At 47.0% G+C, this 27,973-nt stretch overlaps 1 protein-coding gene across 3 annotated transcripts in view; it reads right to left on the bottom strand.

Moving 5' to 3' along the window:
• LOC144145990 (E3 ubiquitin-protein ligase MIB2-like) overlaps positions 1 to 27,973 on the bottom strand; it is a 52,664-nt gene that overhangs the window by 6,816 nt on the left and 17,875 nt on the right. For all 3 annotated transcript variants that reach the window (XM_077677882.1, XM_077677880.1, XM_077677883.1), the window contains 7 exons: positions 26,284 to 26,388; positions 25,062 to 25,200; positions 24,382 to 24,464; positions 23,519 to 23,670; positions 14,116 to 14,275; positions 6,737 to 6,891; positions 3,120 to 3,246 (listed from right to left, as the gene is read on the bottom strand). In XM_077677882.1, coding sequence (XP_077534008.1) covers positions 3,120 to 3,246; positions 6,737 to 6,891; positions 14,116 to 14,275; positions 23,519 to 23,670; positions 24,382 to 24,464; positions 25,062 to 25,200; positions 26,284 to 26,388 — 921 coding nt within the window. The remainder of the gene's footprint in view (positions 1 to 3,119; positions 3,247 to 6,736; positions 6,892 to 14,115; positions 14,276 to 23,518; positions 23,671 to 24,381; positions 24,465 to 25,061; positions 25,201 to 26,283; positions 26,389 to 27,973) is intronic.

Genomic DNA, 27,973 nt, shown 5'->3' with positions numbered 1-27,973 from the left:
ATTCTGCCTGTCATCATAGCTTGCACAATTGTGGTGAGGTGGAGATCTGGGGAAATCCGCTGACTCAAACATTAGCCTCTCGGACAGAGGATTGCCCAGGGCTCCTTACCACAGCGATAAAAATGCGATGGCATGAGGCATGAATGCCCGTAAGTTGACAAATTTCATAGCATGGCCTATCTTATGGGGAGGACGTTGCCCGTTTGTGTCTTTTGTGTCAATGTCTTTATCATTCAGGCTTGCCTGTAAAGCGTGTTCCATTCATTATGAAAGACGGCCTAATCCTTGGTTAAGCAAGGTTTTGTTATACAATCGTGGCGAAAGCATGGCCAATTTTTGTCATTCTGGACACAGTACCACACAACTAGAGGCAGTTAACATCTTTGTTGGCTCCTTGGTACATGTCCAGTGTACAGTCGAAACCCGCAATAACGAAACCGCCGGGGAAAGCCAGAAAATTCGCTATTGAGGGAATTTCGTTGCCGCGAGAATGAAACATAAACGACCGAAAAATTGGCCACAAACAAAAAATTAATTTCCTAAAGCCAATTATATTACTTCGTGAGCCTTACCTTGCAGCCAGCGTCACAATTCAGCTCTCACTGTACAAGTGGTTCATTGCTAGTCGTCGTGCGCGCCCAAGAACGAGATCGTGTCAAACGCATTCAAAACATTCCGTGGGTTCACCTTCTCTGCACGTTTCTCGCCCTGGCCCTCAGCACCGAGTATGTCCAATCATGCAAGCGAAGCCCAGCTGCTTCTGTTTGCGAACTTTGCCAGGCAGAGTGGCACCTCGTTGCACCAATACTGTTTAGAAAACTAAGTGAGCACCGCTTTGTTGACGTCCAGAAATGCCACAGCCGTCACTGTTTTGTTTTGCGCACGTGCGCCATTGAGAACTCGTGGGATCCTTGCTTTTCGAAATGGTTGAGCTAGCTCCAGGCGTTTCCAAACTTGTCGGCGCTATCCTCCTTGGGCCACTGACTTGGGCGATGATGGTTGCCTTATCTCGTAGCAATAAAAACCTCTACTTTTGGGCTGACGAAGCATCTTACTGAGAGCAAACATGTCAATCGCCGCATACAAACTACAAGCGCACGCACGCTGTAGCCCAAGCCAAAGCCGCGACTTGAGTCACCATGTGTCACCCCCTGGTGGTGCCACTGCGAGGCTGCCTCCACGGCCACCGGCTGCGCGGTCTTTTGTAAACAAATATGGCGGCGGCCATGCAAGCGTGCTGTGGCTGAAGTTGACGCACTTCGAGTCCAAAAAAATGCATTTGAGCACTTTTTGGACACAGTTAACCTCCAATGGGTAGGTGAAATGCCGACCAAGCTTGCACCGAATTTTGTTAACGCGGAATCAGTTTCCGAAAACGTTTCGTTGCCGCGAGATATAAAATACATGGGCGTCTATGGACGTTCGCCGGGGATGCGAAAATATTTCGTTGATGCGAGAATTTCGTACCTGCGGGATTTCGTTATCGCGGGGTTTGACTGTAATCCCACCGCAGAGCAGACTGACACAAAAGAAGAATGGCATGGACCGAAGCTGCATAGTGACTGAAAGTGATGTGAACACAGGCTTTTTTTGTTTAATTAATGGGGTTGTGCCATCAAATTTGTTGCTTGTGAGTTCTTTGTTGCAAACATTTCATATTGCTTTAAAAAGCATGCTACACGCTCTCCCAATCTCATATTCTGAGTAAATAATTTATTATCGCAAAATTCATGTGAACATGATCCGGTTTCGGTTTCTGGGCGCCGATTTAAGCAGTGACGTCAGTGTTATGTGCGAGGACACTCTGCCATGAGTGTCGGCCATGTGGCGCTGCAGTACGCGGCGACTTTACTGTGGTGTCTGCTCTCACACACACAACAAGTGGTATTCACAAGGGAAAGCATTTCAGCAGAGAAATTCCAGGGAGGTCGTGGCGTCATCGCAGGCGGACTTTGGCTTGGCTAGTTCCTTTACTCACAGGGAGGATCGGACTGTTGGACGGATGTGACTGTTTGCAGTCGCCAATCTCTACCGAAGAGCAGAGCTGCCGTAGCACTGTTGATTCCGCATCGGCGGCGGTTTCTGCTAAATCCCCTATGTACTGATCATGTCAGCCGCCCAAAGAGCGGCCGTGGACGTGATGCAGGCCCTGCGAGTGTTAAATCCTGCCGCGGCTAGAGAACGGCTTGCGAGGCAGTGGGTGGGGAGACGTGTACTGGGAGCAGCCAGCCAGTCTGCCTACAGGTCTGCCTACAGATGTTAGGCTTAACACTCCAGCGGATATTCGATTGCCACTCTCATAAGCGCTGCAGATGAAGATTTTTAATGCAATCGGCCATCACATCATTCCTTCCTTTCTCGTATGTGCATTTTCGTTTGGGACTTGAGTCCCATTTAGTGGAGCGGTAACAAGCTATCGCTCGAGCTACCTGCGCCTGCCTGCACCACTTCGCGGCCGTGGCCGCCACCTGCACAGAGAGGGCATAGCTCCCTCAGTGCACCTGTCTAGACCGCGGCACATTTTCGTGTCCAGTGTAATAAAAAGAAATAAAAAAATGGTGCCTGGCACTACTCGAAAACTTGAGTTGCAGCCAGCTCCCCGATGAGCTAACGAAATCTCGCCGCCTCTGCCGTCACAGATCAGCTCGTTTGTAGGTCAAGAGCAAAAGCTTTGACCTCTGATCGGAGTGGCAGATGGGACTCGCGCATCGTTCGCACTCCCTCGCTGATCCAACCAAACAGGTAACTGTGGTAACTGGGGCTCACGTTGACATCACTCGAGTTGCTAACGTGGTATGACATCGCTGAAAGTTTGTTATGCTGGCAATACATTGATGTGTTGGTTAGTGGCGCTAGCGATGGGACCGGATCTCCAGAACAAGGTGTCCAAGGATGCGGGTTAAATTTTGGCCATGGTGGCTGCTTTTGTCGTGATTTCGTGTGCCGTGATTTCGAAATCACGACCTGTGTGTCGTGATTTCGGCGCACGTTAAAAGATCCCCGGGTGGTAAAAATTAGTGCGGATTAGAAAAATTAGAAAAAATTTGGATTAGGAAAACCCTCCCCATTTATTAAAACACCACGGAGCATGCAAGTTGATCATGCAATCCTAACAGCACCTGTGTCAGCAGCGTCTTTGAGAGCCTGTAGTGGCCACAGTGGACGGCAAACTGCAAGGGGGTGTGTCCCTGTGCAGACCGCTGGTCCGCAAGGCTTGGCTCTCTGGACAGAATCCGATGTGCTGCGCTGTAAAAAACAAAACAAAACTGAGCACATGGACTAAAATATTCGCTTTCGTTTCGATATGTACAGTGTGGTAACCAACGTCCCACACACAAATTCACACCCAAAAAGACTTGAAGGGACACTGAAGACAAAACCAAAGTTGGTCTAAATAGACAGATTGGCATCCCCAGAAAATGCATATACCAGTATCTGGGGCAGTACCTTGAAAATAATTGCGCAAGTGATAAAAAAATTCTACTGCGAATTCGAAGCTACCATTGACCTGATGGACGTGAAAATACGTACAACGATAGGTCGGCAGTACCAATCACGAGTGCACTTACACAGCCCTCCCTCGCCCCTCATGAGTGAGTGGTGAGTGAGCCTCGCCATTGTTTTGCACTGGTAAGTGTGAGGGCGAGTGAGTGTGAACCCCACGCGCAGTGAGCCCCGCTCACGACTCGTGAATGTGAGCGCCACTTGCGGCAAGCCCCACTACCCACTCGCGAGTGTGAGAGCAACTCGCGGGGTGCCCCGCTCACCACTCGTGAGTGCACTCGCGCCATTTGCGGGGTTAACCGCGGTTAGCGCCACTATTGCGCTTGTACTCGCTGTTGGCTATTTGTCGCAGGAGCCGCTCGCTGCGATGGTTGTTAGTGCCGGGATTGATTTTAGCTCCAGAAATATGTTGTCACCGAGCTCCCGCTATGGGGAACCCTAGAATTAATTTTGAGTTAGGAATATGGCTTGGGTGGCTTTCTGACGCCGTAATGCACTAATACTGTTCGATTTCATGACTCATGGAGGGTCTGCACACTCGCGTGGGAGGGGAGTCAACGAGTGGGGAGCGCGAGCGTGAGTGACTGCGAGTGGTGAGCATGAGTGAGTGCGAGTGGTGAGCGTGAGCGCGAGTGGGTGCGACTGGCGGAGGGCGCGTAGTGAGTGTGAGTGTGAGTGAGTCAGTGCGTGAGGAAAATATATATTTTTCTGTGTGAGTGTGAGCGACGGTCGCCCAGTTTTGCTGAGGTATGCATACAGTGCAACCCAACACCCGCTTTCCTCGCCCGCTCGATTCAAGTCTCTTCCTTTCACGACGCTCTCTCCCCCTCTCTCTGCTTATCAGTGTCTTTGAAAGCCGCGTTGTCGCTCTGCTCTTTTCTTTCCTGCCTTTTTTCTGTCACCACCTTATACTATCATTCGTTTCATTTGGCCTTGGCAGTTTCACACTGTCGCCTCGCCTTTTCACCTCTCAATTTGCTCAACCATGTCAACCTTAAATCTCGCGCGCGAGGTGCAGGGCTGGCGGGTTATAAATAGCACCGGACGACACAGGGGTCACTTAGCGCACAATGCATGCTTGGCAGGCTAGCGCAGATGCTGTGGAGAGGAAGGGGGCATTAAATAGGGGTTTTATTTTTAGAAACTTTAGATTTCAGTTAGGGGTTCGCAAATTACGCGAGAACACGTGAAATATAGTAGTTTAAATAAGTTCTTAGCCCACCTGTCGCGCGAGACCATCTACTAGGCCGGCATTCACCCATACCCCGATCGTACGACACCCTGGTCATACGACGCTTTCACACAGTCCCTGGAAAGTTGCATTATTGGTGTTCCACAGTATTCATTTCCACTAAACTCGAGCGCGGACTAAGCGATGAAAGCTGCGCGCTCTCTCCCGTAGAGGGGAGCGGTTCGTGGCGTTCTCTTCGGTGGCCTTCCATATATCACAGGCCGGGGAGTTTTCTCCTTTTCTTCGCAACAGGAGGTGTCTATTTCCGGTGTGGTGCAACAAAAAAGCAAGCAGTGATGCGTGCTCGCAAGTGCACGCTCTGGTTGGTAGGGCGTTTTTGAACCAATAAACGATTGTTGTCAAGTAGTCTGGTTGAAAGAAGAGTATTCAGTTCATCACTCAAACTCTCCACGCACTCAAAACACAAAGTGCCAAAACTGTTTGTACAGGCTCAGGCACAGAAGAAGTTGATGCACAGCACCAACTACAGTGGACCGTCACAGGAAATGCAAGAAATAAACCATTAAGTTGACCAGCAACAGCCAATAGGGCAGCCACGGCCAAAATGACATAATTACAGTGGTGCGTAATGGATGAATTGGTTGGCTGGTTTTTCCCGCATATTTCACAGCAATTTGCGAGCTTACTGCTTTCACATGCACGTGTCATATTTGGCTCAGGTATTCCTGGCAGTGCAACCTAAACGTTGCATTGGTTTATTTGGCCTGCACAAAGCGTGTTGCAGGTCCCATTTAAAGCTCTGTAGCATACCAGAAGAGCCCGTTTTGCACAGACTTCGAAACAGAATGTCACACTGCAGTGCCCAAGTCCTTTCTTTCCTCCGAATTTTCTGATTTCATCACTCCATCGAGTTAATGGTCATCCCCTATGGTAGTCAGTCTGTTACTCGCATCATCCACCAGTTGATTCAGTCCCACTCAAAGGGCAAGTGCACTAACCGCAGGCAAAACAGAGTTGCTACACCGGGTGCGCGAGGTATTTGAGAACAGAACATTGGCGTCAGTGACAGGCGCAACAGAATATCTCCACCAAAATCAGCCATATTTTCACCAAACTTTGCGAAGTACTTCTCTTATTGTTTATTTTCATAACTGCTCCATGAATCCGCCAGCGGTAGCAATAAGCGATTTGATTCGACTTCGCAAATGGCTGCAAGCACTGATCTGGTGCTCCTTAGAGATGTTGGCCATTAACTAAGAAATGGCGGCCTTCAGAAAGTCTTTTGTATTATACGGTCCTTTGTTGGCCTCTCTCTCAACGATGCCCCAGACATTTTAGTCGAGCCGATTTAAATCTAGAGATCTAGGAGGCCACAAGTTGGGAGTGACGGGGTGGCAGAAGTTGTCAGCTATGCCACTATTGGGTGACGCAGGCGGTGTGGACAGGAGGCGGATCTTGCTGCAAGACATATGGTCTTGCTCTAGAAACACTCTCTATCCATGGCTTTACAATGGTGGCAAGCACATCCACGTAACCGTCACCACTAACGCGGAGTCCTGCAAAAAAAACGTGTGGCGGCATGACATCACCCTTATTGCGGACAACGGATAACACCACTACGAAGAAATTAAGGGGTTCTGACGACGTCTCTGGGCTAACTGTGCCTTTTACTATTCGCCACAGATGCCACGTCACCGCCACAACACATCAGCTCTGTCTGCACCTTGTAAACGAAAGACTTCGCCACTTTCAGAAAGGTGGCAGTTCCCAAGTTGCTGTGGTGCGCGGCCAGGGCAACGAAGACTGCATGATGTTTCATTTCCTGCTTCAACTTGCACACTTCCATCTTTGAACAAACTGAGCAGTATGAATGATAAAGGGCCGATGAGCAAGAAGCCATACCCCTAGATATATAAGATGAGGCTGCTGGTGTGTACGGCGATAAGGAATAGCGTTCTCAAATACCTCGCGCACCCGGTTGTACAAAACCCCACACAACTCTCCTGGGTGAGAGCTAAGCGTCAGTCGATCAGTGCTCACCCGTTGTGTCCCAGCATGGCCGCCAAGTGAAGCGGGTTTATGCCCCGCTTGTTCTGGATGGCAAGGTTCGCCCCGGGCGCGTTCACGAGCACGTCAATGACCTCCAGGCTGTTGTTGGCCACAGCAGTGAACAGGGGCGTGTCACCATTGTCAGCCTGCAAAGCATGAGACGTGAAGGTTGCATGAACACAAGGAAAAACTCTAAGGACTCCCAAGCACCTATTTGTTGTGAATGCAAGAGCATGAACGTCTAGTTGAATGCCAGAAACGTCCTGCTTCTGTTTCGTGTTGTTGAAGGGCGGCGCTGTAACTATTACGCTTGGGACACTGTGCTTCACGATCCGCCTTAATAGTTTTGACAGTCTTCGATCTGTCACCTATACATCACTTCTTATTCTTGCCGCCATGTTATGGGCGAACTGACGGCGGCAGTGAATTTCGCTGCCACCCTGTTTGCTCATTTGGCTGCACTCTTCCACTCTCTCATTTAACCTGTGGTGTTCTGGTGTGGACGGTGGATGGCCACCTTTCACTATTGCCAAGCGAAAGCTTGTTCTATGAAATGTCTCACACTATTGGCGATGAGCACGACCACAGGCGGCGCTGTGAAGCACGCCTCCATGACGTCGGCTTAGGGATTCTCGCATTTGTGTCGTCTGCTTCACTTGGGCTCGCTCTCCCTACTGTTGTTTTGCGCTAGGTTTTCCTATGATGCTTTCCCGCTCCAGATTTTGCGCGTGTGCAACTTTTTATCATAATAATAGACTTAACTCTTTCGCTACCGCGCCTATCAAAATCGATCAATTTGATCGGTACTTTTGGGAGCGCCTTTTCATAGCGTTCCAGGCGTTTCTCGAACAAGTAAAGCTGTTCGGAGTTAGATCCAAAAATGGCCTTTCAAAATCAGTTTTGTTTTCATTTTTGCAACGGAATCGTGATTTTTGACATGCTTTTGAATCACCTGGGTGTGGAAAAGGGGCGTGGTCATTGCGCGTCACGGCTACCAACAAAGAATGCGTGCAACTCGTAATTACTCTGCACCAGCGCTTGTTTTTTGCTATTAGGGCGTGAATGAGGAACTAGCAAACGATTTTCAATCATTAGGTTCGCGCTCTGACAGTAATAATCTCAGAAATCGGCTGAAAAATTCAAGCAGTGCCTGGTTGCAAAGCTACTTTATGATTTTAGGCACTTTTATTGCCTTTGTGCACGTTGTTCTAAGTAATGTGGTAGTTCTACTTACCCCAGGACCATTCGCAAACAGTTTCCAACAGTTTCGGTTTCGTTTCTGCATCGCGAAATTCATATTTAGCGCTACTGCGCAGTTACCGAACTTCAAGGCTACCTGCCATGGCGCCTGAAGCGTCCGCGACTGATCCTCAAACAAAGCACGGCGCTCCTGATTTCCCCCCCCCCCACCCTAACCCGATTTCTGCGATAAGAACTTCAGATGCAAGTCAAAAGGTCACACCCAGTCGCCAGATATCTGTTCCGCCGAGGACAGCGCTTCGAACCGGCCTTACACTGCCAACTGTTTGCCTTCCAGTTTCGTTTCCATGCGAGGGTATATCCAGGTGTCTAATGTTGCTGCTTAGTTGAACTGTCTATCTGGACGGAGTCTCTGATAAGTTTTTGTACTGTTTCATTTGAAAAATGTTAGGTGGTGCTGCAATAGAGGAGGCTCGTTGTGCTGATCTTTTTCAGCGTGCAACTGCTACTCGGCCCAAGATCGCAGGGCACGATTCTAGCTTATCGTACCTCATTTTTGCGAGCAAGGCTACAATTGCGAGTAAGAAGATGATAATAAAGCTCAGCTTTATGTTTTGAGAGATAACTGACCGTGAACGACAACAAGCGTCAGCCACGGCGTTCCGTTTTCAACTTCATGCACGTTTTTTTCCACATCGCGTGCTTGTCCCAAATATTGTGCTCGCTGTAAATGCAAAGTCAGCCATTGACAAGATGTTTTTACGTTATGTGGGGGCAAATTGGTGCCTCTGATAATGACAAACCGCCAGATTTATTCCAGGAAACCACCCGAAATTGCACATTTTGAATTGGAGGTTGAGCTTCACCGTATGACACGAGCACCGTGCATGCTAACATTTTTTTTATACATGACAAACTGTTCCGCGCAAGTTGACATTTTTTCTAGGGCGTGTTTTTGAAATGTTTTCCTACAAAATGTATATTCTAATTTTTTTCTACTACCGGTGGTTTGATATACACAACTCCTTTTTTGTCATTTTTTTCGACAACTTGACAAAAATTTTGGCTTTGATATGTTTTTTACAACTATGATATATAAAAACCTTTAAAAAACTGGTATTATTGGAAATGCCGTTAAATAATCTGCATTTTCTGCTCCTGCAATTAGTGCCTAACCTGTTTTTTAGCAGGCCAATTTTTTAGCAGGAAAAAAAAATGTTTTCTTAAACCCCTATAATTAGTAAATTTTCCGGCGGTAGCGAAAGAGTTAAAATGGCATACACTAGCTCAAGGCGTGATTTAAAGTATAGTTTTGGATACCACTGTGGGAGAAACATTGCTGCCGTCTCCCCAGTCCTTGCGAAGTCGGTCCTGTGCCGAGTGTGAAGGCTAGGCGTCAGCTTCTGCAACAGCAATCTTTCGAACAAAGGGAAAAGCCAGCTGCTAACAACCGACAACAGTGAAAAGGCAAGACGAAAACAAATTTCAGGCCTTCAGTGCTGTCGGCTTTGGAAGAAGGAATCACGATTCCCGGTAATCGTATGCAAGGTAAAGCGGTTTTTCAACCTTGCCGAACGCTAGAAAGTATTGTATCACATCAGTTAACGTTGTCATGACATTGAAGTGTTCCGACGTGCACTATGGGTGGCAAAACCTGCAGGTTGAGTACGAAAAAAACCTACTGTGTGTATAGGTGCGTGCTGGGCCCGCTTGCTCGAAGCCAAATAAGACAGTCTTATTCGCAGTCTAATCTTATTGGCAGTCTTATTCGGGGTCTTATGTTCCCTAGGCTATAAGACACTTTCCGGAAACTTATAAGACGGCGAATAAGACCCAAAATAAGAACGCAATAAGACTGTGAATAAGACTGCTCCGAGCAGTCTTATTCACGGTCTTATGCTGACGTGGTCGGTCATTTCATCATAAAGATCGACCTCCATACCGTGAAAAACGAGTGCAGTAGCCGCAGAAGTGGCGAACGATGCCGCGCGGCGGCCGCTTGACCGTCTGCTTCGAACAAATAAATGCCTGTTCTGAGGAGATCGACGCTGTCGGAAATGCCGTCGGGAGAGAGGGTGGAAAGGACCAGACAACGCCGACGCCAGAAGCCGCAAGGCCTACCTTCTTTGATGTGGCACCGATGGCTGCAGCCAACCACCGTTTTCAGCTTTCGCTGTGCGCTATGGGTGTGTGCTTGTTTTTCCCGGGTAGCACGGTTTTTTTTCTCCCTCACGTCAAACAAAGATGGACAGGAATGATAGTCTGCGGCCCAATATTAGTCCCGAGCAGACATCGGGTGGCCAAGCGCGGGGTGTGAATGTGTGATCGTCTGCTATGCCAGCTGTCACCACATTAGCTACGAAAAGGCGGCACGGAAATGACGGAACAAATGTATGGTTTTATAAAATCGTACCCATTAACTCAGGAACAACAAATAGGCGTTCACAATAGAACTACAATGGGACAACAAAATTACACACGACAGCAAAACGCTAGCAGCCTGTAGTACCTCTGCCCGTGAGCGTCAAATAAAATCGCGTTTTCAACGAGACGCTGCGCAGACTCGTGTCTTTTCATCCTTCTCTTCGAAAGTGGCGGTTCCGAAGCTTAATTGTTTGGGTTTGTACTTTGATTGCACATTCTGCTTGAGCAATAGCAATCTTTTGCATGTAACAGCAGCATGTATATCAACATTCGGCTATTTTCTACAGCATGATTGTTAACAGCTGCAGCTCTCGCTAAGCGAGCGGCTAGGCAGCGGATTTTTGTGATCGTGTCACCGTTTCAGGCGGCGTGAGCCGCTGGAGTGCTCGTTGCATCCGAGTCTACGACGATGAACCCAAAGTCAATTCGCAACTTTCTAATTCACGGTGAAATGAAAAGCACGACTCGTGTTGCAACAACGTGAGACAACGTCGTTGCTTTTTGCGTCAACCCAGTGGGTTTCTCAGGCCCACGCTTCGAGCAGACGATCTTTGTTTGTGACTTCGTTTACGCGGCCGGGCGACCGAGGCCCGGCCGCGTGAGTTGGCCTACCAAGGATGGCGGATCATTGTAACGTATCTGTCACAAGGCCCAAATACGCCGTCTGATGGTCAGCATTTCTTGAATTTATCCAATAATGTTTAAAAATAAACGCTTGCTCAACGCCGGCGGCGGCAACAAGCAGTTTTGCGGCGTATTCCCAGCTTTTCCCTAGGGGCCTCTCTCGTGCTCGTCTAGGTACCCGCTGTCCCTATTGTCATCAATAAGACAGCTCTGTAGCCTGGCCCGAGTGCTTTCGAGCAAGCGCACTACTAGTCCGAATCTTATTCGCGGTCTTATTGAAGTCCGTGAATAAGACTAGACTGTGAATAAGACTGCCAATAAGAACGTGTGTTCGTGCAAGCGGGTCCTGGTTTTACCAGGCTTCTAACCAGTATGAAAGCTTATTGAGCAAAATGAGACACGTCTACAGCAAAAATACAGTAACACTATGTTTGTTCAAACCCGGAGGGATATTTTGTTACAATTCCCACAGACATATCTTCCCAATATTCAGAATATACGTTATAGTAAAACTGCACTCAAGAGCAGGAGGAGGAGGAGGACACACTATTTAGCAGTAAAATCGACCTGGTTAGTGGGCGGGCTCCTCAGTCCAGGACAAGAGAGCAAGAGTAATTTTCTTCCATTCATAGAACGCCATCCCAAGTAGGCCAGAATTTGTTCTTTACGCCTCGGAGGGTTGGAAAACAATAAAGAGCAGCTTGGACATATTCATCGGTTTCGATTCTTGTTACCGTAAAAACCCGCGTATAATACGGACCCGCGTATAATACGAGGTGTAATTCGGGGACAGCAAAATCAGAAAAAAAGTTTTCATCCGCATATAATACGAGGTAAAGAGCACAGAAAACATTTATTTGCACTACAGTTACCCTTCAGTCATTGTCAGTTTTAGCTGGCACTGTCTCCGGACGTCCGTTCAGTCATCGTTAGGTTCGCTGCCGCTGTCTCCTGAAGTCGCCTTGTTGGAAATGTCTTCCCACAGAAAGTGGTCCTCAGTGCCATCAAGGGTGTTCGAGATGCCGCATTTCTTAAAGGAGCGACTGACGAGCTCCTCTGGGATGCTGGCCCACGCATCCGCGATGCAGCCACAAAGCACCACTGGAGAAGCCCGCGTCAGCCATCCGGTAGCTGTCACTTACGGGTCTCCTGACCTCATCCACTCTTGGTAGAAGGACCTTATGCAGTCTTTGAAAGGCTTGTTGATGCAAACGTCTAGCGGTTGCAGCTCGGATGTCATGCCTCCTGGAATGACAATGAGTTCGATGCGGGGTTCGCGCAACAACTTCTTCACGGAATCGGCCAGGTGGCAGCGAAAGGCGTCCAACACGAGCACTGACGGGAACCCCGAACAGTGCTCCAGGCCGCCGACACCACACAGACTTTATCCAATCAAGCACCAGTTGCTTTCTCCACCCGCGAATGCTGCCTTCGGTGACGCCGAACTGCCGTCCTGCGGCGCAATTCCTGATGGTTTCGGCACACAAAATAACTTTTCTTTTAATTGCCGCTGAATACTGCCTTCGTGCACCCGACATCGTGATAGACTTGCGGTGAACGTGCCGATCCTTCGCGGGGTCAAACCAATCAAAATGGCACCGGCTGAGAGAAGCAGCAGCCAGCTAACGCCACCGCAAGATGGCCCATTCTCCGCTGAAACCCACACCGGAAGTTCAAATTTTCTGCTGAAAACTTTGGGATCCACATATAATACGAGGCACAAATTTAACATAGTCAAATTTCGAAAAAAACCTCGTATTATACGCGGGTTTTTACGGTATACTAAAAACCGACACGTATACAGTAAAACCTAGTTACAAGAGACACTGTTACAAGAGACACTTGGTTATAAGAGACATTTTAATGAAAGCAGTTTGGTTGGTTCTCCTATGTTTGCCATGTTAGCAACATTGCGTGCAAGAGATCTTGGTTACAAGAGACGTTTTTTGGTTCCTTGGAGTGTCTCTTGTAACGAAATTTTACTGTAATATGTACTGTGCTCATTAGCAAGTATATCAAGCCTTCAACACCGTAATCTTGTCATAACCGTTCGAGCTGGGAGTCGGCTCGTTATGATAACGATGGCGATGGTAGAAATTCGAAGCACGAAAGCCGCTTTGTACTCTGCACAACATTGTCTGAGGCGCGATCGTGGTAGCGTAGCACAGACCTTCTCATTGTATTTGCATGTGAACACACAACGCACGCTGCGGATATGCACCTTCTTGCACGCAGCCATGACGAAAGCCAATTTGTGAAGAAAAGAATGTATGCCATACAGCCTTAAGAAAATATCCACACGATCCTTGTGAGCTTCCCAAACATCCCCAAACCTCCCCGTGAGGTGTTTGTGACGGTGCAGAAAAATTAATGCATTGGGCACAGGAAAAAAAAAAAAAATCATCTGATACAAGTCAACAACAACAAAAGAAATAGAAGACGGCCGCTTTATTTCCCACTGTGCGATGCCTGTGTATGCGTCCGCTGCATGATGCGTAGCATTAAACTGTTGAGTCTTCATGAGAGCATCTCAAAAATACTGTAGGTAAGCCTACGCATTTTGAATGCTTATTGACGAGTTCTAAGCACTGGATCTCGCAAGTAAGGTAGAAAAGGCGAGTTACACAAGATCATCTGACCGGCACACTGAAGAAAGTTGTTCTCTCTCCTTGTGTGTTGTAAACTTGTGCGAAATAGAGTTTGAAATTATTCAGAGGTGTCAGAAGCTGGCAAAAATAGCTCGATTACTAAAACTACGCTTTTTAATGCACTAAAGCATCAAAGCGGGCGATCTCTAGCACAGGCACTGCTGCCCCTTACAAGCGGAACGCAGCAGACGACAGCGGCGTGAGTCCCTAAGCCGACGTCAGAGAGCCAGGGGGCGCCACACAAACATCTCACCACCAATAGAAGACTGCCAAGACACACAGGTTACTACCCGTTTCACAGCTCTAAACGTCGATGCTTTTGTCGATTGTTTCCCTTCCAGAGCGATTTAATGCTGATGCATTAAAAAGGCAAATGCCTTTCGAGGCCAAACCCGACCTAAACACCACCAACAAGCGAGGCAAGGTGAAGGAAAAACAGCAAACCATTCCGCCGTTGTTACACAGCCATCGTACCTGGACGTTGACATCCAGCCCGATGGCGCATTCGGCCAGGGCACGCACGCAGCTGACGTGCCGGGTGGTGGCAGCGTGAAGGGCGGTCCTTTCGCTTTTGTCGGCCGCATTCACTTTGGCTCCCAGGTTGAGCAGCAGCTTCACCATGTTGACATCGTTGCTGGGAGAAGGTGGAGGAGGAAAGCGAATGACGAGACACGAAGCCACTGTCTTCAGCAATCACAAAAGAGAAGCGCTGCCAAGCTAACTGTGACAAGCAGACAGCACCGATGGCTGGCGATTAGGCCCGTGCAATGACTGGTTATTTCTTTCCAAGAGAATGTGAAGAGGACAATCATTTATTTCTGATCGCTTTAAATTGAAGTTGATGCTTTGATCTCTCTGAGATGAAAACTTACATTTACTGCAGTTAAGTTTCAGTAAGCAGTACAAACAAAAATTTCGGGCTAGGAACTCTGTGAGAACTTTTTATGATGTAAAATGAATACAGCAACAAACTTAAATCAGCACACTTATAGGTTGGCTAATTTTTTTGGAGGAAACTCATCTCTGAAGTATATGGAGTGAGAACTATTATTCGAGGTATACAACTACCCAAATTGTTATTCCTGTTACTGTTTATTCCATATCTCGTCCCATTCTATCCTTGTTGCTATTCTAGTTAATATCAAACTTCTCTTCACAAGTGATAATGTCAACAAAAAAGTCAGCGTCACTTAACTTTTGTTTAATTACTTTTGTTTAATTTCTTGTAGGAAAATTGAGTGTGTGGGAGACATGCTTGCAAGGACCAATAAAAGTGCCCAGCTTTTAAAACTTCGCATGCATTATCTCAACAATCATATGGACCAGTGTGGTGGTGCAGTTTCCCCTTGGCACATTAGCTCCAGTCTTAATACTAGTGAGAATGCAATTATTTGATCATTTGAACACGCATGCCCCGACTCTGTTCACGCATGTATTTACACTGTGCAAATATTCCAGGACTGAATTTGCTAAGGGTGTGAATTTTGTTTCCAATGCCTCGTGCATAACATTTCAGGCTTGAAAATTTCAGTACGGGGTCCTTCAAGGTCATTTCATACCCCAATCGGGGTATCGGTACTGGTAAGCGCATGTAACATGCAAAGGCCAAGTGTTATAAGAACCTTAGCCGCGGCCAATGTGGGCACCCTGCATCAATAAGAGAACTATTTTTCATACAACGATGAAATTACAAACTTTGGGAAGTTACCGTCCCTCCAAATGTCCCAAATATAAGAAGAAGGCATTATTATCAAGCTATGACATGTCGCAATGTTCATCATTTCATGAGAAAAGTTTTGTGAAGATGTGTTGACCGGGTGTGCTCACACACGACCACATTGTCAATGTGTGCTGTCGACCCAAAGCCTAGGGATAAGGCCACCCCAAAAGCCCCTCCTTTTCACCTGCCAAGCAGTCGGTTAGCTTCCCAAACATGGAGTGGTGCACTGCGGGAAGGCTGTCGCAAGGTATTCAAGGAAGCCAGGGCATTTTGGCAGTGATCCAAAGATCTCGCAGCGTGACATAGCTGATGCCCAGTTAATTTCAAATGTGGTCATTTTACACGCGGTTTTTAAGCAAACAGTTTTCGGAGTAACGAGGGGCATAATTCCCGGTAGCTAAGTTCATTAAAACCAGGTTTAATCAAGTGTTCCCAAGAATCTATTTGTGCTCTCAAACCTAGACATACTTCAAGGATATTAGCAAGTTGTCAAATACCCCCATTTTATACAATCCAAAATTGAATATTCTATATTTCACATCAATATTTGAAATTTTTGAACATTCCTATTCCCCCCTCCCCCCACCCCTCACCCCAATCAGCCAATTGATGTGCACTGTAAGGAAAAAGGATTAGCAGAAACGTGGATTGTAGTTCTTACAAAATGTTTGCAAATACGTTGCTGTGGGGTGTGGGGTCTCCCAGCACTCCTGCATTTACCTAAACTTGTGTCTTGCGACACAATGCAACACAAATGAAAATGAGTTTATTGGCAACACTCTTAGTGATACCCAAGGAGTTCAGTATCGCTTACATGCACCCTGCTGATCCTCCAAGCTTACTCCAAAGTTGTTGCATAACTGACAGCAGTAGCACTAGACAAGAAAAAAGGTTTTTTTTTTTTTACCGTGGCTCAAACGAAGGTGCGTACCTTTTGCAGCCAGTTCAGCCTTGCCTTTGAGGGGGGTTGGTGGAAGCAAGCATGCATAAGCAGGTGATAGCTGCGAGCTGTGCAAGGGAAATGGAAACTGTTAGGGCTAGGAGAAGAAAAGTGTGACTACAGGCATGCCATGGGAAGCAGCAATCAGACAGCCAGAATATTAAAAGCAGTTAGTGTCGCAAGAAGAGTCTTGGCATCTTACAGCCCTTTAACGTAGGCACCTCGACACTCTATCACACTAATGAAGCATGCTGCTTTCAAAGAAGATTCCATCCAAATGTGTGCCACAATTAAGGTCACCAGTCAAGACAAAAAAAAAAAAAACACCCAAAGCAGACACCTATGTGAACAATATTCTGATCCCTGTTAAAAATACAGGCACACTATATGCCTCGAGCTTCGCGATCGCTGCGCCGCCTGCTGCCGCTTCTCCGCGGCGTTTACGGGATTAGCGCTGCGCGTCTGATAGGTGGTCATGCAGTGTTTTGGTTCTCTTTCCCTTCTCTTTGCCTTTCCGCGCGCTAAACAACTTGTTATGGTGACGTCTTTAAGCAAATTGCACGTTTAAGGCACTTAAAAAAGACAGCTGCATCTTGGTAGAGCGCTCGAACGCCAACGAGAGCTACCCAGGGAGACGATTCTGCGCGCTTCTTGGCCGCTCTTGCGGGCACCGGCAACGGCAGCAGCATATTGCCACTTTCACCATCGAACACGTCAGCGCAAGAGAATTATATTTATTGTTGCCTCGCTTAGACCTGATACTGTCACTGTAAGAGGTTGTTTCGTTTTTCAGCGCCGACAACAAATGCGGCTGCGCTTCGAATATGTACGTCGTAGTAAAATATGTTTCAGGGATGTGATAACCCAATAGCTGACAATAACTTGTGCCGTTTATGGGAATATAAGCCACGCGAAAATATTAAGTACACTCAAAGGCTGTGAGTTGTTAAATATGTGCCCACTCACGCCTTATAGCAAGAACCAAGGTAAGTTAATGAAACCATTGAAAAATGAATGGTCTGCAAGTCAGTAATTAATAGAATAGTCATACGGGAATGATAAAAAACCCAGTGCGGCTTCGGAAATACTAAAGACAATTAAGACAATTGTTGGGAATTAACTCTTTCACGACGGCGCCATAGGCGATCGGAAGCCGGCGTCCGATGATTTTAAATCTCCCGCAAAATCTGAAACCCGCGCTCCACAGACAACTATCGCCATCTGGTGTGTTCATTGGCAACGTGTCTTTCAATTTCGGTTTCGTTTGTTTATGTGTCTCGTGTGGTGGCGGCGTAGCAAGAGTAATTTGAACCGAAGGGGGAGGGGAGGAGGAGGAAAAATGGCGTTCGGTTCGCGCCGCGCTCCGCACAGTCGGACTGCTGTAGCAAGCACTTCGGCTGCTCCTGCTGTCAATTTTTCTGATTCCAGCTGCAGTGAGGGATCAAGCAATGATGTGGGATCTTCAGATTTCAGTTAGGAAGACGAAGCTCCGGTTCAGGTGCCTCGAACTTCAACAAGCGCTGGCAGGTAATTTCGTTGTGACTCCGCGCTGTATTTATAAACAAAACGTGCTTCTTATCTGACGACTGCGGTTTTGATTTTGTGTTTAGGGTCTCGAGAACGTACGGGCGGGATATTTTGCCAAATGCACCGCGCCGTATCGCCCTATCACCTTCAAGATAACCTTGCGCTCGTGTCAGATTAGCGCTGCAGGGTTCAGGTGCGATGCTTGTCGAGAGCGCTCGATTTTTTTTTTTCTTGTTTTTTACCACCGAACTGATAAGGATTTTGTGCGAGGTCACAAAAGAGTATACCGTAATTACCTGATTCTAACGCGCACCCAATTTTCCTGACAAAAAACCGAAAAAACTTGCACCTCCGATTGTAACGCGCATGGAACTGTGTGAGAAAGGAAAACAAATGCGATAAAAACGGGTGATTTATTTCCCGAAGTAATCTCACTCATCTCACTCCTCGTCGCTCTCCGCTGACCACAAGATCTCGTCCTCGGTGCCGTCAAGCACGTTCGCGATGCCACACTTCTGAACGAACGTTCAACCATGGTCGATGGGATCGTGGCCCACGCCTCACACGCCCATCCCGCGAGCTTCTCCAGAGGCGCACGCTTCAGCCGACCGCTCGTTTTGAACACGTGAGAGCCGCTGCTGCCATTGCTGTTATCAAGCGCGCAAGTGGAATGATCTGACTATTTGTATGAACTCCGATGGAAAAGCCTAGGTGGCCTAGGCGCCTATGCTTCCTGCGTGCGAAAAATTGTTGCTAAAAGCTTCAGCGCCATCTTGACATGGCGATGGTGATGGGTGGGACGAAATTTTCGCTGTTTCGGTGTCGGTTTCGTATCCGATTCTAACGCACATGTGATTTTTCGACCTATTTTTCCGGAAAAAAAGTGCGCGTTAGAATTAGGTAAGTACGGTACTTGGATGCACATTTTACATAGACTCACTCACCCATGAGTGCCCTCGCGGCGTGGCACAGCCGTCAGTTGCGCTAGGTTGACGGGCCCTCAAAAATCCAAAACTTGGTGTAGACTGTTGATTTATATATTGAATCATAGCCAAGGAACGTAGGAACAATTTGTATATCTTAAAATACCTGAAATAATTTTTAGTCTCGGTAAAAGTGCCGATTTGTGTTTTTAGTATACTTTTCTTGGGGGCTTTTTTCTGATTACTTGACAAATAAACTGTAAGTAATTGTACTTTTAACAAAATTGATGCTTTGTGTTTGGAAGAGCAATCTATAAGCTACAATTTCATGCATAGCAAGATTACGTGTGTCCAGTAGCTCAAGAGAAAAAAAACGTTTTGTGGAAGCACTTAAAATCGGCCGTTTTTCCGCCGTAACGAAAGAGTTAAGCAAGGGAGTATTCACCAGACCAACTAGATACGAAATGCACTGATATTTCGCAAGACAAGGGGGGTAGAGGAGGGGGATGATCAACTATTGTTGTTTACAAATTCGGAGTGAAATCAACGGATGAACCTTTTAGTAATAACACACACAAGCTGTGCGCTCACTTTCCTTTTGTTTTGCGCCTTCAACGAACGGCTGATCACCCGGCGGACGCATTTTTTTAATATAGGGTAGGCACTTCACAAGCGATACCAGGTGTCGTTGGAAGAGTTGACTGATTGTAGGTTTTTAACGTACCGACGCGACTGAGGTGATGAGGCGCGCCATAGTGAAAGGCTCCGCATTAATTTTGACCGCCTGGATGTCCTTAACATGCGCCGAAATCTCGTACACACAGGCTCGTTGGAAGAGTGTCGTATCTGATAAGGCCCTCTGATTTCGGTTTATGCTAGATTCTGCAGTCTCCCTGTGTCATGTGACGCTGGTTTGAAGAAGAGTTTAGTCGCTGACGCGGATTACCCTATAAGCCCGTCTCCGCACTTCTCGTGGAGGATAAATGTAACAGATGAATCTATGCGACCGCTCACCTCGCGACAAGACGACCCGGCATTAAATTTGTCGTCACGTGCTGACTCCCGAGTATAATTTTGCATTATCCATGATACTTCTTTTATAGAATGTTTGTGAAACCTATGCTGCATTGGCTTGTCCAGGGTAGTGATCAATATCTGAGACGTGATATTGGCAAGCGTAACTTGCGTGCTGTCAGGTATGAGTGCTCCGTTAGATTATGTAAGCTCACAAAGCCGATTTGCATCATAGTGTACGGCCGCAACATGACCACCGGAGGAAACACTGCTTATGAAGACACTGCCACTAAATTTCAAGGCAGCGGAGTTGCAATCAGCTGCATGCGCATGCCGGCTTCGGTACGCCGGCCTGTGACACGCACCTGGCGCTTATGCAGGCCGAACGTACCACACTAAGATCGCGTCATAAACGTTTACACTCTCGTAAACACACACGCTTGCAAACAGAGTTCCTGCACCACATTATTCTATATTTCGAACGCGTACAAACGGTATAACGCAGTCTTGAACGTGCCCCAAAAGCAACGGCGACAGGGGGGAGTGGGCCGGAGACTCCCGCGGCTGCTTTCGAAACGGGCCGCTAGGGGGATTTCAGTGGCGCCCCTACAGGCCGCGCTCGAGACGTATAAAGAGCAAGTTGCAAGAATAGCCAATAAATTCTCAATCACAGGTAGTTTTTACCGAGTATACATACCAACTACAGTTGAACCCGGATATATCGAATTATTGCATGTATCGAACAGCCTGAACATCCTCTTGGAAATTCCATGCAAAAATACAGCACTCCCGATCACGGGCACATTCGATATATCAAACGCCGCACTGAAAGTGCCCCTGCAAGTGCGCTTCTCCTAATATTGCAGAGGCGATGATGTGATTACTTTTCGCGGGCAGTGCCAGGCTCGGCGCCGCCACCGTCGCGTCACTTCGACGGCCTTCAACACCTGCTCGCATGCTAGTGTGGGGGGCAGCCGAATTGTAGTGAGAACGTGGGCAGTGGTTGGGTGCAAAAGGCAATAAAGGAGGAAGCAGAGCTAACTGGAAGTGCTCGGTTTTCGGCATTTTTCTTGCGTGCTTGAGCGGTTACCGGTGGTGGCTGACGCACGGGCCCCGACGCGGAGTGGTGCTTGTTTTGTCCACGGCACGCATTTCGGAGCCATGGACGTCAAAAAAACGGAAGAATTTGGATTTAGCAATGAGAGCGGACATCATTCGAGAGGTACAGCCCGGTAAAAAAAATGGCAGTTGGAGATGTATTCAAAATTCCAAGACCATTTTTGAGCGGAATACTGCGCATCACACCTGACGTTAAAGGAGCCATGAAGAGAAAATACAACTTCGTTTAATTTGAAAGAACTAGGATTCAATATCTCACTCAGCTCCATCACAGCCCCAAAAGGTGTTTTTTAACGAAAGAAAAAGCAAGAAGTATTTAAAAACTTTCAAATTTTGCGCCACAGTGACGTGATATGAGCAAGAATGACGTCATACGGGCCAACAATAAAACATAATTTTCAGTGCGTTAACTGCACGTTAGCATTCAAGTGATGCGGTCAAATGGAACTAGAGGCCCCATTACAGACGTACAGTCATGTGTCGTCGCGACAGGCCAGTTAGGCGGCCGCCAATCGCACAAACAAGGTTCCGTGACGTCATAGAAAAGTTGCGGGAAATTGGCTAGGGCGTCGCGACTGCTTCACACGTTTCCTTTAATACCTCCATTATTTGTTCGAAGATTGCGATGATATTGGTATCATTGTTATCGGGACTAAGCAGTCTTTCTAATAAACCCAACTTGTATTTTGTCTTCATGGCTCCTTTAAGATGAAAGCAGAACGGCCCGACCCAGCCGTTCCGGAGTGTGTCGTGTGCAAAGCAGCTTCGTTGTGCAGCTCCAGACGCGAGGTGTTTGGATACCGAAGACGACAGCGCTGAGTACGTCGAGAGTGAATTTAATAAAGCTGTGTGCATTACCATGCGCCATACTGAATGACACAACAGCTCACAACTTCGTCAGTGCTGAGGACAATGTGAAGGCTGTGGCGGACATTACCAATACCAAAGAAGCGGACCCTACTAGCAGACCTGACAACGTTTCCAACCACCTACTGCAGCCAAGCTTACATCAGTGTTTACTGTTCTGCCACAGTGGACAATGCCGGATTTTCTCCTTTGGACAGCGTTAGTAAGCTTGAAGGCAGTTTGGTGAACTTTATGGCGCAGAAGAAGAAGCAAGCGAATCTCAGGGACTTTTTTCATGCTAAACAAAGTGCAGTGGTCGTCGCACTGTGGTTCGAAATTTCCAAGCTTTGGGGAACAAATTGGTAAGCTACTGCTTGTCACAGTCTCGAAAAGCTCTCGGCAATGGGCAGAATTATCACAGAGGCTTCAGATAGGCATATTTTATATTTCGAATTTTCAATACATCAAACTATTCTGTAATCCTCTCGGAGTTCTATGTATACGGGTTTGGCTGTAGTAGCATCATTTCTGTTTTGTACCATATTGCCATTAAAGGAGTACTGACACGAAATCTCAAAGCTGGGATAACTATGTGAAAGGCTTCCTTTGTATATGAACATTTACCCCAGCAAGTTTCAACAGTAACTGTTCCGTATAACATACGGTATTTTTGCGTGTATAGCCCGCCCCTCCATATATAATCCGCAACCACACTTTCAGCCCGCCGGTAAAGAAAAAAAAATCCTCGCGTATTGCCCGCACACTTGATACAGGAAAGGCTGCACCAAAGCTACTGCTCAAGCAACACATCACATACCATGCAGACAGAAAAAATACAATTACTTCAAGGCGAAAGTCACAATTCACTCAGTGTCACTGCTCTCGATAAAGTTATCACTTGAGCCGCAGTCCTCACTGTTGCACACAATGTTATGTTCGGTTCTATCCATGCTGTTTGTGATGCTCTCAATCCATGTTGTTTGTGAACTAATGAAATTCAGTTGCTGGAGTGTGCTCGTTCTTGTTTTCTCTTCCTTGTCCTCGTATGTTTTGCGCAATCGCTGCCATGGAAGGCTCAGTTAGTGTTACTGTGTAGGAGCTTCACCGCACAACTCACATTGCCGAGAAGCTGCACTCAAGGAAAAACCCCGCCTATTATCCGCACCCTATTTCGCCACTGAAATTTTTGCATTTTTCGGTGCGGGTTATACGCGCGAAAATACGGCATTTTAAATCCATTTTAGTCTTTGTGCGCACGAGAAAGCTCAGAACGGATACCCTTTCGCAATCGGAATCAGCATGACGCCATCTGCTCCTCCTGGCCCCAAACTGCCAACGTGAGGGCCCCTGTGACGTGGCCAACGCGCTGGCTACGGCTGGCACGTGCTGTTCCGCCGTGTGTATCATGTTGTGGTTTCAGGACTGATGTCATGCTGCCCGGCACGTGGCAACAGTCAGTCTGGGCATGCAAGCGAGCGCTCGCACATCTACATCAGCAGCGGTGCAACGAGAACGGTGACGTCACGAGCGCCCTCCTGTCATGGCGCCCGCCTTGGTGTTCGTTTAGTCGAAACCGAAACTGACACAAATAAACGAGGCTGTAAATAAATATTTACGCTGCTATTGACCGTCTAATATGCCATTCTATGCTTGGTGGGCTGGTAGGCACCCATAGCAGCGAAAAAAAGTTAACACGAAAAATTTCGGGTCACCGAAATGACACCGATTAAAGCTTCACAGGTGTTTTGAGCGGAGCGAAAAACTTTACAAATGAGAGAGGGTGCTCACCCCAGGACCATACGATGAAGGAGGGTGCGACCCTCTTTGTCACTCTCCTCCAAGTCTGCACCGTCGGCAACCATCGTCCTGACCGCACTCTCATCGCCCAGAAGGCAGGCCTCGTAGAGTGGCGTCAGTGTCTTCCCCTCACCATCACCATCCTGGGTAGAGCAGACCGGTCACGACACTCGCACTCCCTAGACAACAACTGATCACTCGAATGCACTGGCGGACCACAACCAAAACAAACTGGCACAAAAGCGTTTTTTCATGACAGACATACTGTCATCCCAAAGGGCATGACAGTGTTGTACTTAAATCGGCTTTTCCGGTACAAAACTGTGTGAAGTAGATATCCCCGGTTTACCATATATAGGATGGTGGTATAAACACTAGAACGCAAAGCTTTATCAACAACAACAACAACCACAAAGCTCTCTACTCCGCACGCCCAAGAGCGTGTATCTGTGGTTGTGTGAACTTCACATCATTCCTTCACCTTCATGTTTACCTAAAGTAGCAAGTCAGGCAGCATGCCCAGTAAACCTTATCTGTTTTCACATAAAGGCTGCCTAGGGCTCAGTCTATGGGACCTATTCGTGTTTGTCAAGAGAATAAGCTTCGCGACAAGAACAACTTCCTTTCAAATGCTCTGTAGCTCTCAATCTAATGTACATGTCCTGGAAAAAAAATTGCGCAGCAAATCACACACAAGCACTCAGCCACCACGGTAAGTAATTTCTGAAGGTTAAGCTGTCTGGACAGTGCCATTTACAACTAGGACAGGTAGGACTAGGAAAACTAGCTAGGACAGGCTGACTCCATCCCAGAAGGGTGAGAATATGCGAGTTTAGCGTAACCGAGAAACTGACCTCGTTGGGTTCGATCTTGTGCCACGTGTGGCTCGTGTAGTCAAAGACGTATTGGCATCCATCACCAAGAACGTGGGTCGTGCCTAATGAAAGAAATACATTGATGCATTGAAGTTGCTCCAAGAAGGGACAAATATAAGAGTAGCAAGCAATGCATGCACATGCATTGCAGGTGTAGTGATGCATTTACCTCAAACTCACGAATGAAGAAGTTGGTATAGTTCTAACTGAAGCTTCAAATCAGAACAATATTTTCTGCAATGGCACTGTGACTGACTGCAGGCACATGATACATTATGGCAACAGTCAATGCGAGCGGGTGCCACAAATGCAACGTTTCGCAGCAGTGGTCAAACAGCACATGTTTTACAAAACTGTAAAAAAATATCTCACACTGAGGTACAATTTTGGCAAAAACTACTGCACTGGGTGCCTGTATACGCTCTCTACAATGTCAGAGTTGAAACAATTACACATGATAAGAACACAGCCTTCTTTACAAATTAGTCATAAGTTCAATCTTTCAACCTAGGCGGCAACTAATTGAAATGCGGAAAAATACAGCTGTATAGTGCAAAGCGCCCAGAGAAATAATGCCTTACTTTGATGAAAACAAACTGGAAGCGAGTTAAGACTTGGGTGAGCCCCATGAAAGGCACAAACAATATCCCGAGGCTCACCGATCGTGCCATCTTCCACCTTCTCATCGGCCGGCTCCACACAGTCCGGACTGAAGGCCCACACCTGTCCGTCGTTGAACTTCACCCTCAGGTCATTGTCGGGGTCCACGAAAGCAACGCACCCCACTCTTCCGAGTAACTGCAAACGTGCAAAAGAGAACAAATCAACGTCAGCCCTAAGGGAATGTTGACTATTCATTCGTACCCCGATTGTAATCAACACTTCTCCAACTTCCCCCACACACACAGTTCTTTGCCACACAACACCAGCTGTAACTGCTCTTACCAGCAGGTATTTGTGGCGTACGTACTGCATTTCAGCCCGTATAACCCGCTCCAATAATTCATAAACCTGAAGAGGAAAGTTGGGTTGTGGGTATTTTGCAAATTTTTCCCCAAACTGCAGCTTCACCACAATGCACGTGAGCCGCGATTAAAGCATGACAGACAGCCGCCACTAACTGGAACCTTCCTCCCGCTTTGGTGGAGCCGGCTTAATGCCAAAAGCAATAATTAACTGAAGCCTTACTTTTCAGTCTTGAACCTGCAACATCAATACTTATTGCGAGTGCAACTGCCCTTCCAAAGTCAGACGCTGCCGTGTGGTGTCGAAGAGGATGAAATAAAAGGCACCACCCTAGCACAAGCGAGAGGGAAGCTTCTGACAACCTAGCAGCTATCGTCAAGCAGTCAGCTTGGTAGATGTTGCTGTACAGCAATATGGTTCATTGGCTGCATCCTTCTTCCTCCAGTATTGCATACTTTAAGCACGGCTAAAGAAAACATCATCTCAACCTGGCATAACTGCACAGTACCCCTTTTTCCTGAAGACTGAAGGTTGCATTACAAAGTCAATGGTTGGGCAGTATACACGGAAACTTTTTTTTTTCACGACACGCAACATAGGTGGTGTGGATTACCTTTTGTGGCTAAATTTAGTGACATTCGTAATCAAGATGAATGCACTCTCGGTTTTATTACGACGTCCTTTCAGAGCACAACATTAGGCTAAAACTGAACGGTCGTGTTTCTTATAAGTGCCCCAACAGTGCCCCCCCACCCTTCTCATGATGTCGATAACCGCTACTTTCGAATTAAACCCCCCATCGTGTGCAAAAACAACTATTCATTCTCTGTTTTTCTCTTGTCACTACGACGTTTAAATTATTGAAGCTATTGTACCAGGCAGGTGGAATGCGCGCACATTTGCGCACATTCTTACAGAGCTCTCGGGGTCGAAGTAGCCTCCGTGACCTCGCTGCAACCTCTTGACTGTTCCAGCGTCGCTGCAAACCTTGACTGTTTGTCCATATGAGTACCTGGCAGGCTGCAAGCAGGCAAGAGAAGGTCCTCCGTCAGGAAAAATGGAAATGCTAAAACTTTGAAGTGGCTGCTGGACACACGAAGGATGGGTTCTTTTCACTTTCATTCATTATTTAGTTAATTTTTTAGTACATACTGTAGGCCCATTGATGGGCCCACGCAGGAAGGGAATAACAACAGAATGTGCTGCAGCACTTGAAAACTCATCGATGATGCGATAACGAGATCGCATCATCACGTTATTACTAACGCTACCACGTTACCACTGTGTGGTTATTCGAGGCTATTGAATATCCAAACGAATATAATAGGGTATTTGATTTAGATGCAAGTTTATACAGGGTGACCAAACGTCTCGTTTTGGTCGGGACAGTCCCATTTTCGAGGTCTGCTTCTGGCGTCCCGTCTTTTTGTCCCAATAGAACAATAATGTGCCATTATTGCAGGACTGCATAGTTTCAAAATGGCCGTGCCAAGCAATTTGTCAAGCCAAAAGTGTGCCAACCTGTTGCAAGTACCTATATTTTACAATTATAACTTTTAGCACATTAAAATATTTACCGAGAGAGTAAAATTTAGATCTATTCTTACGAAAGAGCACTTCGAAATTCCTTGCCGAAGACAACTGTGAAGAGGCATTGTTTCACAAGTGGACCATTCGTAAGCAAAACATTAAAAAGAAACTAGAAGATTGAAACTCTCCAGGTATATTTTGGTCTCCGAGAGATAGGAGAGGACAACAGGATGTATGCTGCACTGACATTTCTCACGTCGCGAGACAAGCCCTGTGCTCTCCTGAAACTACGGCTCTAGCGGAGTGCATTTTTTTCTCATTGGGAACTCGGCACCACATCAACTTTCAGTCAACACTGCGTGCAATGTTACTTGTGTGACTTATGTGAAGAATTTTGCAACCGAATCTTGTGAGATAAACTCTTGCGTAAAAAAATTTATTCATTAGCAAATTACAACAACGAAGGATGTGAAGCAGGACCTTTGAAATGAGTGCACATAATTGATCTGTGAGTGGGATTGTTGTTCCCTCGGCCTGAATGAGGGCTTAGTGCAAAATATAACGTTTTAAATAGGAGCTGTTCTTGCATTACAATGTTTTCACCCAATTTCAACCTTTTGCCTTTTGTACGCACCCCCCCCCCCTCGCTTGGATGCCCCATTTTCTACTGGTTTAATAGCACTATTTGCCAATTGAATAACACAATGTAAAAAGCCCAAATAATTTCAAAGTGGTATTCTGAACTTGGAAGGCAGAACTCCAATGTATGAAACTGCAGCTCACAAGATACCAGCACACATAAAACATTAGGCAATGGTTACACTGCACTTTGGGCACTTGCGAGAAGCACTGCGATTTGCTATGCCAATCCTTCAATAGTGGTGTAAAGCTTGCCTGAGGCATTGAACATCTTGAGGGGAAGCGCTGAAGGCAAACACACAAGAAACGAAGAGAGAATGGCTCTGAAATACACCGCCAACGTGTGACCGGAGGGCAAAAGGGAGTTGCTTTTGGAGAGCCTGTTATCTCCCCGATTCAAGCCCCAATACTAACACGGTCCTGCACAACTGCAGGG

The sequence above is a fragment of the Haemaphysalis longicornis genome, unplaced genomic scaffold, assembly GCF_048455015.1.
Source record: "Haemaphysalis longicornis isolate Haplotype H1 unplaced genomic scaffold, Haemaphysalis longicornis Haplotype H1 scaffold_7, whole genome shotgun sequence".
In the NCBI taxonomy this organism is placed as follows: domain Eukaryota; kingdom Metazoa; phylum Arthropoda; class Arachnida; order Ixodida; family Ixodidae; genus Haemaphysalis; species Haemaphysalis longicornis.
Note: the sequence above shows the minus strand (reverse complement) of the source record. Positions and strands in the feature narration are given on the sequence as shown.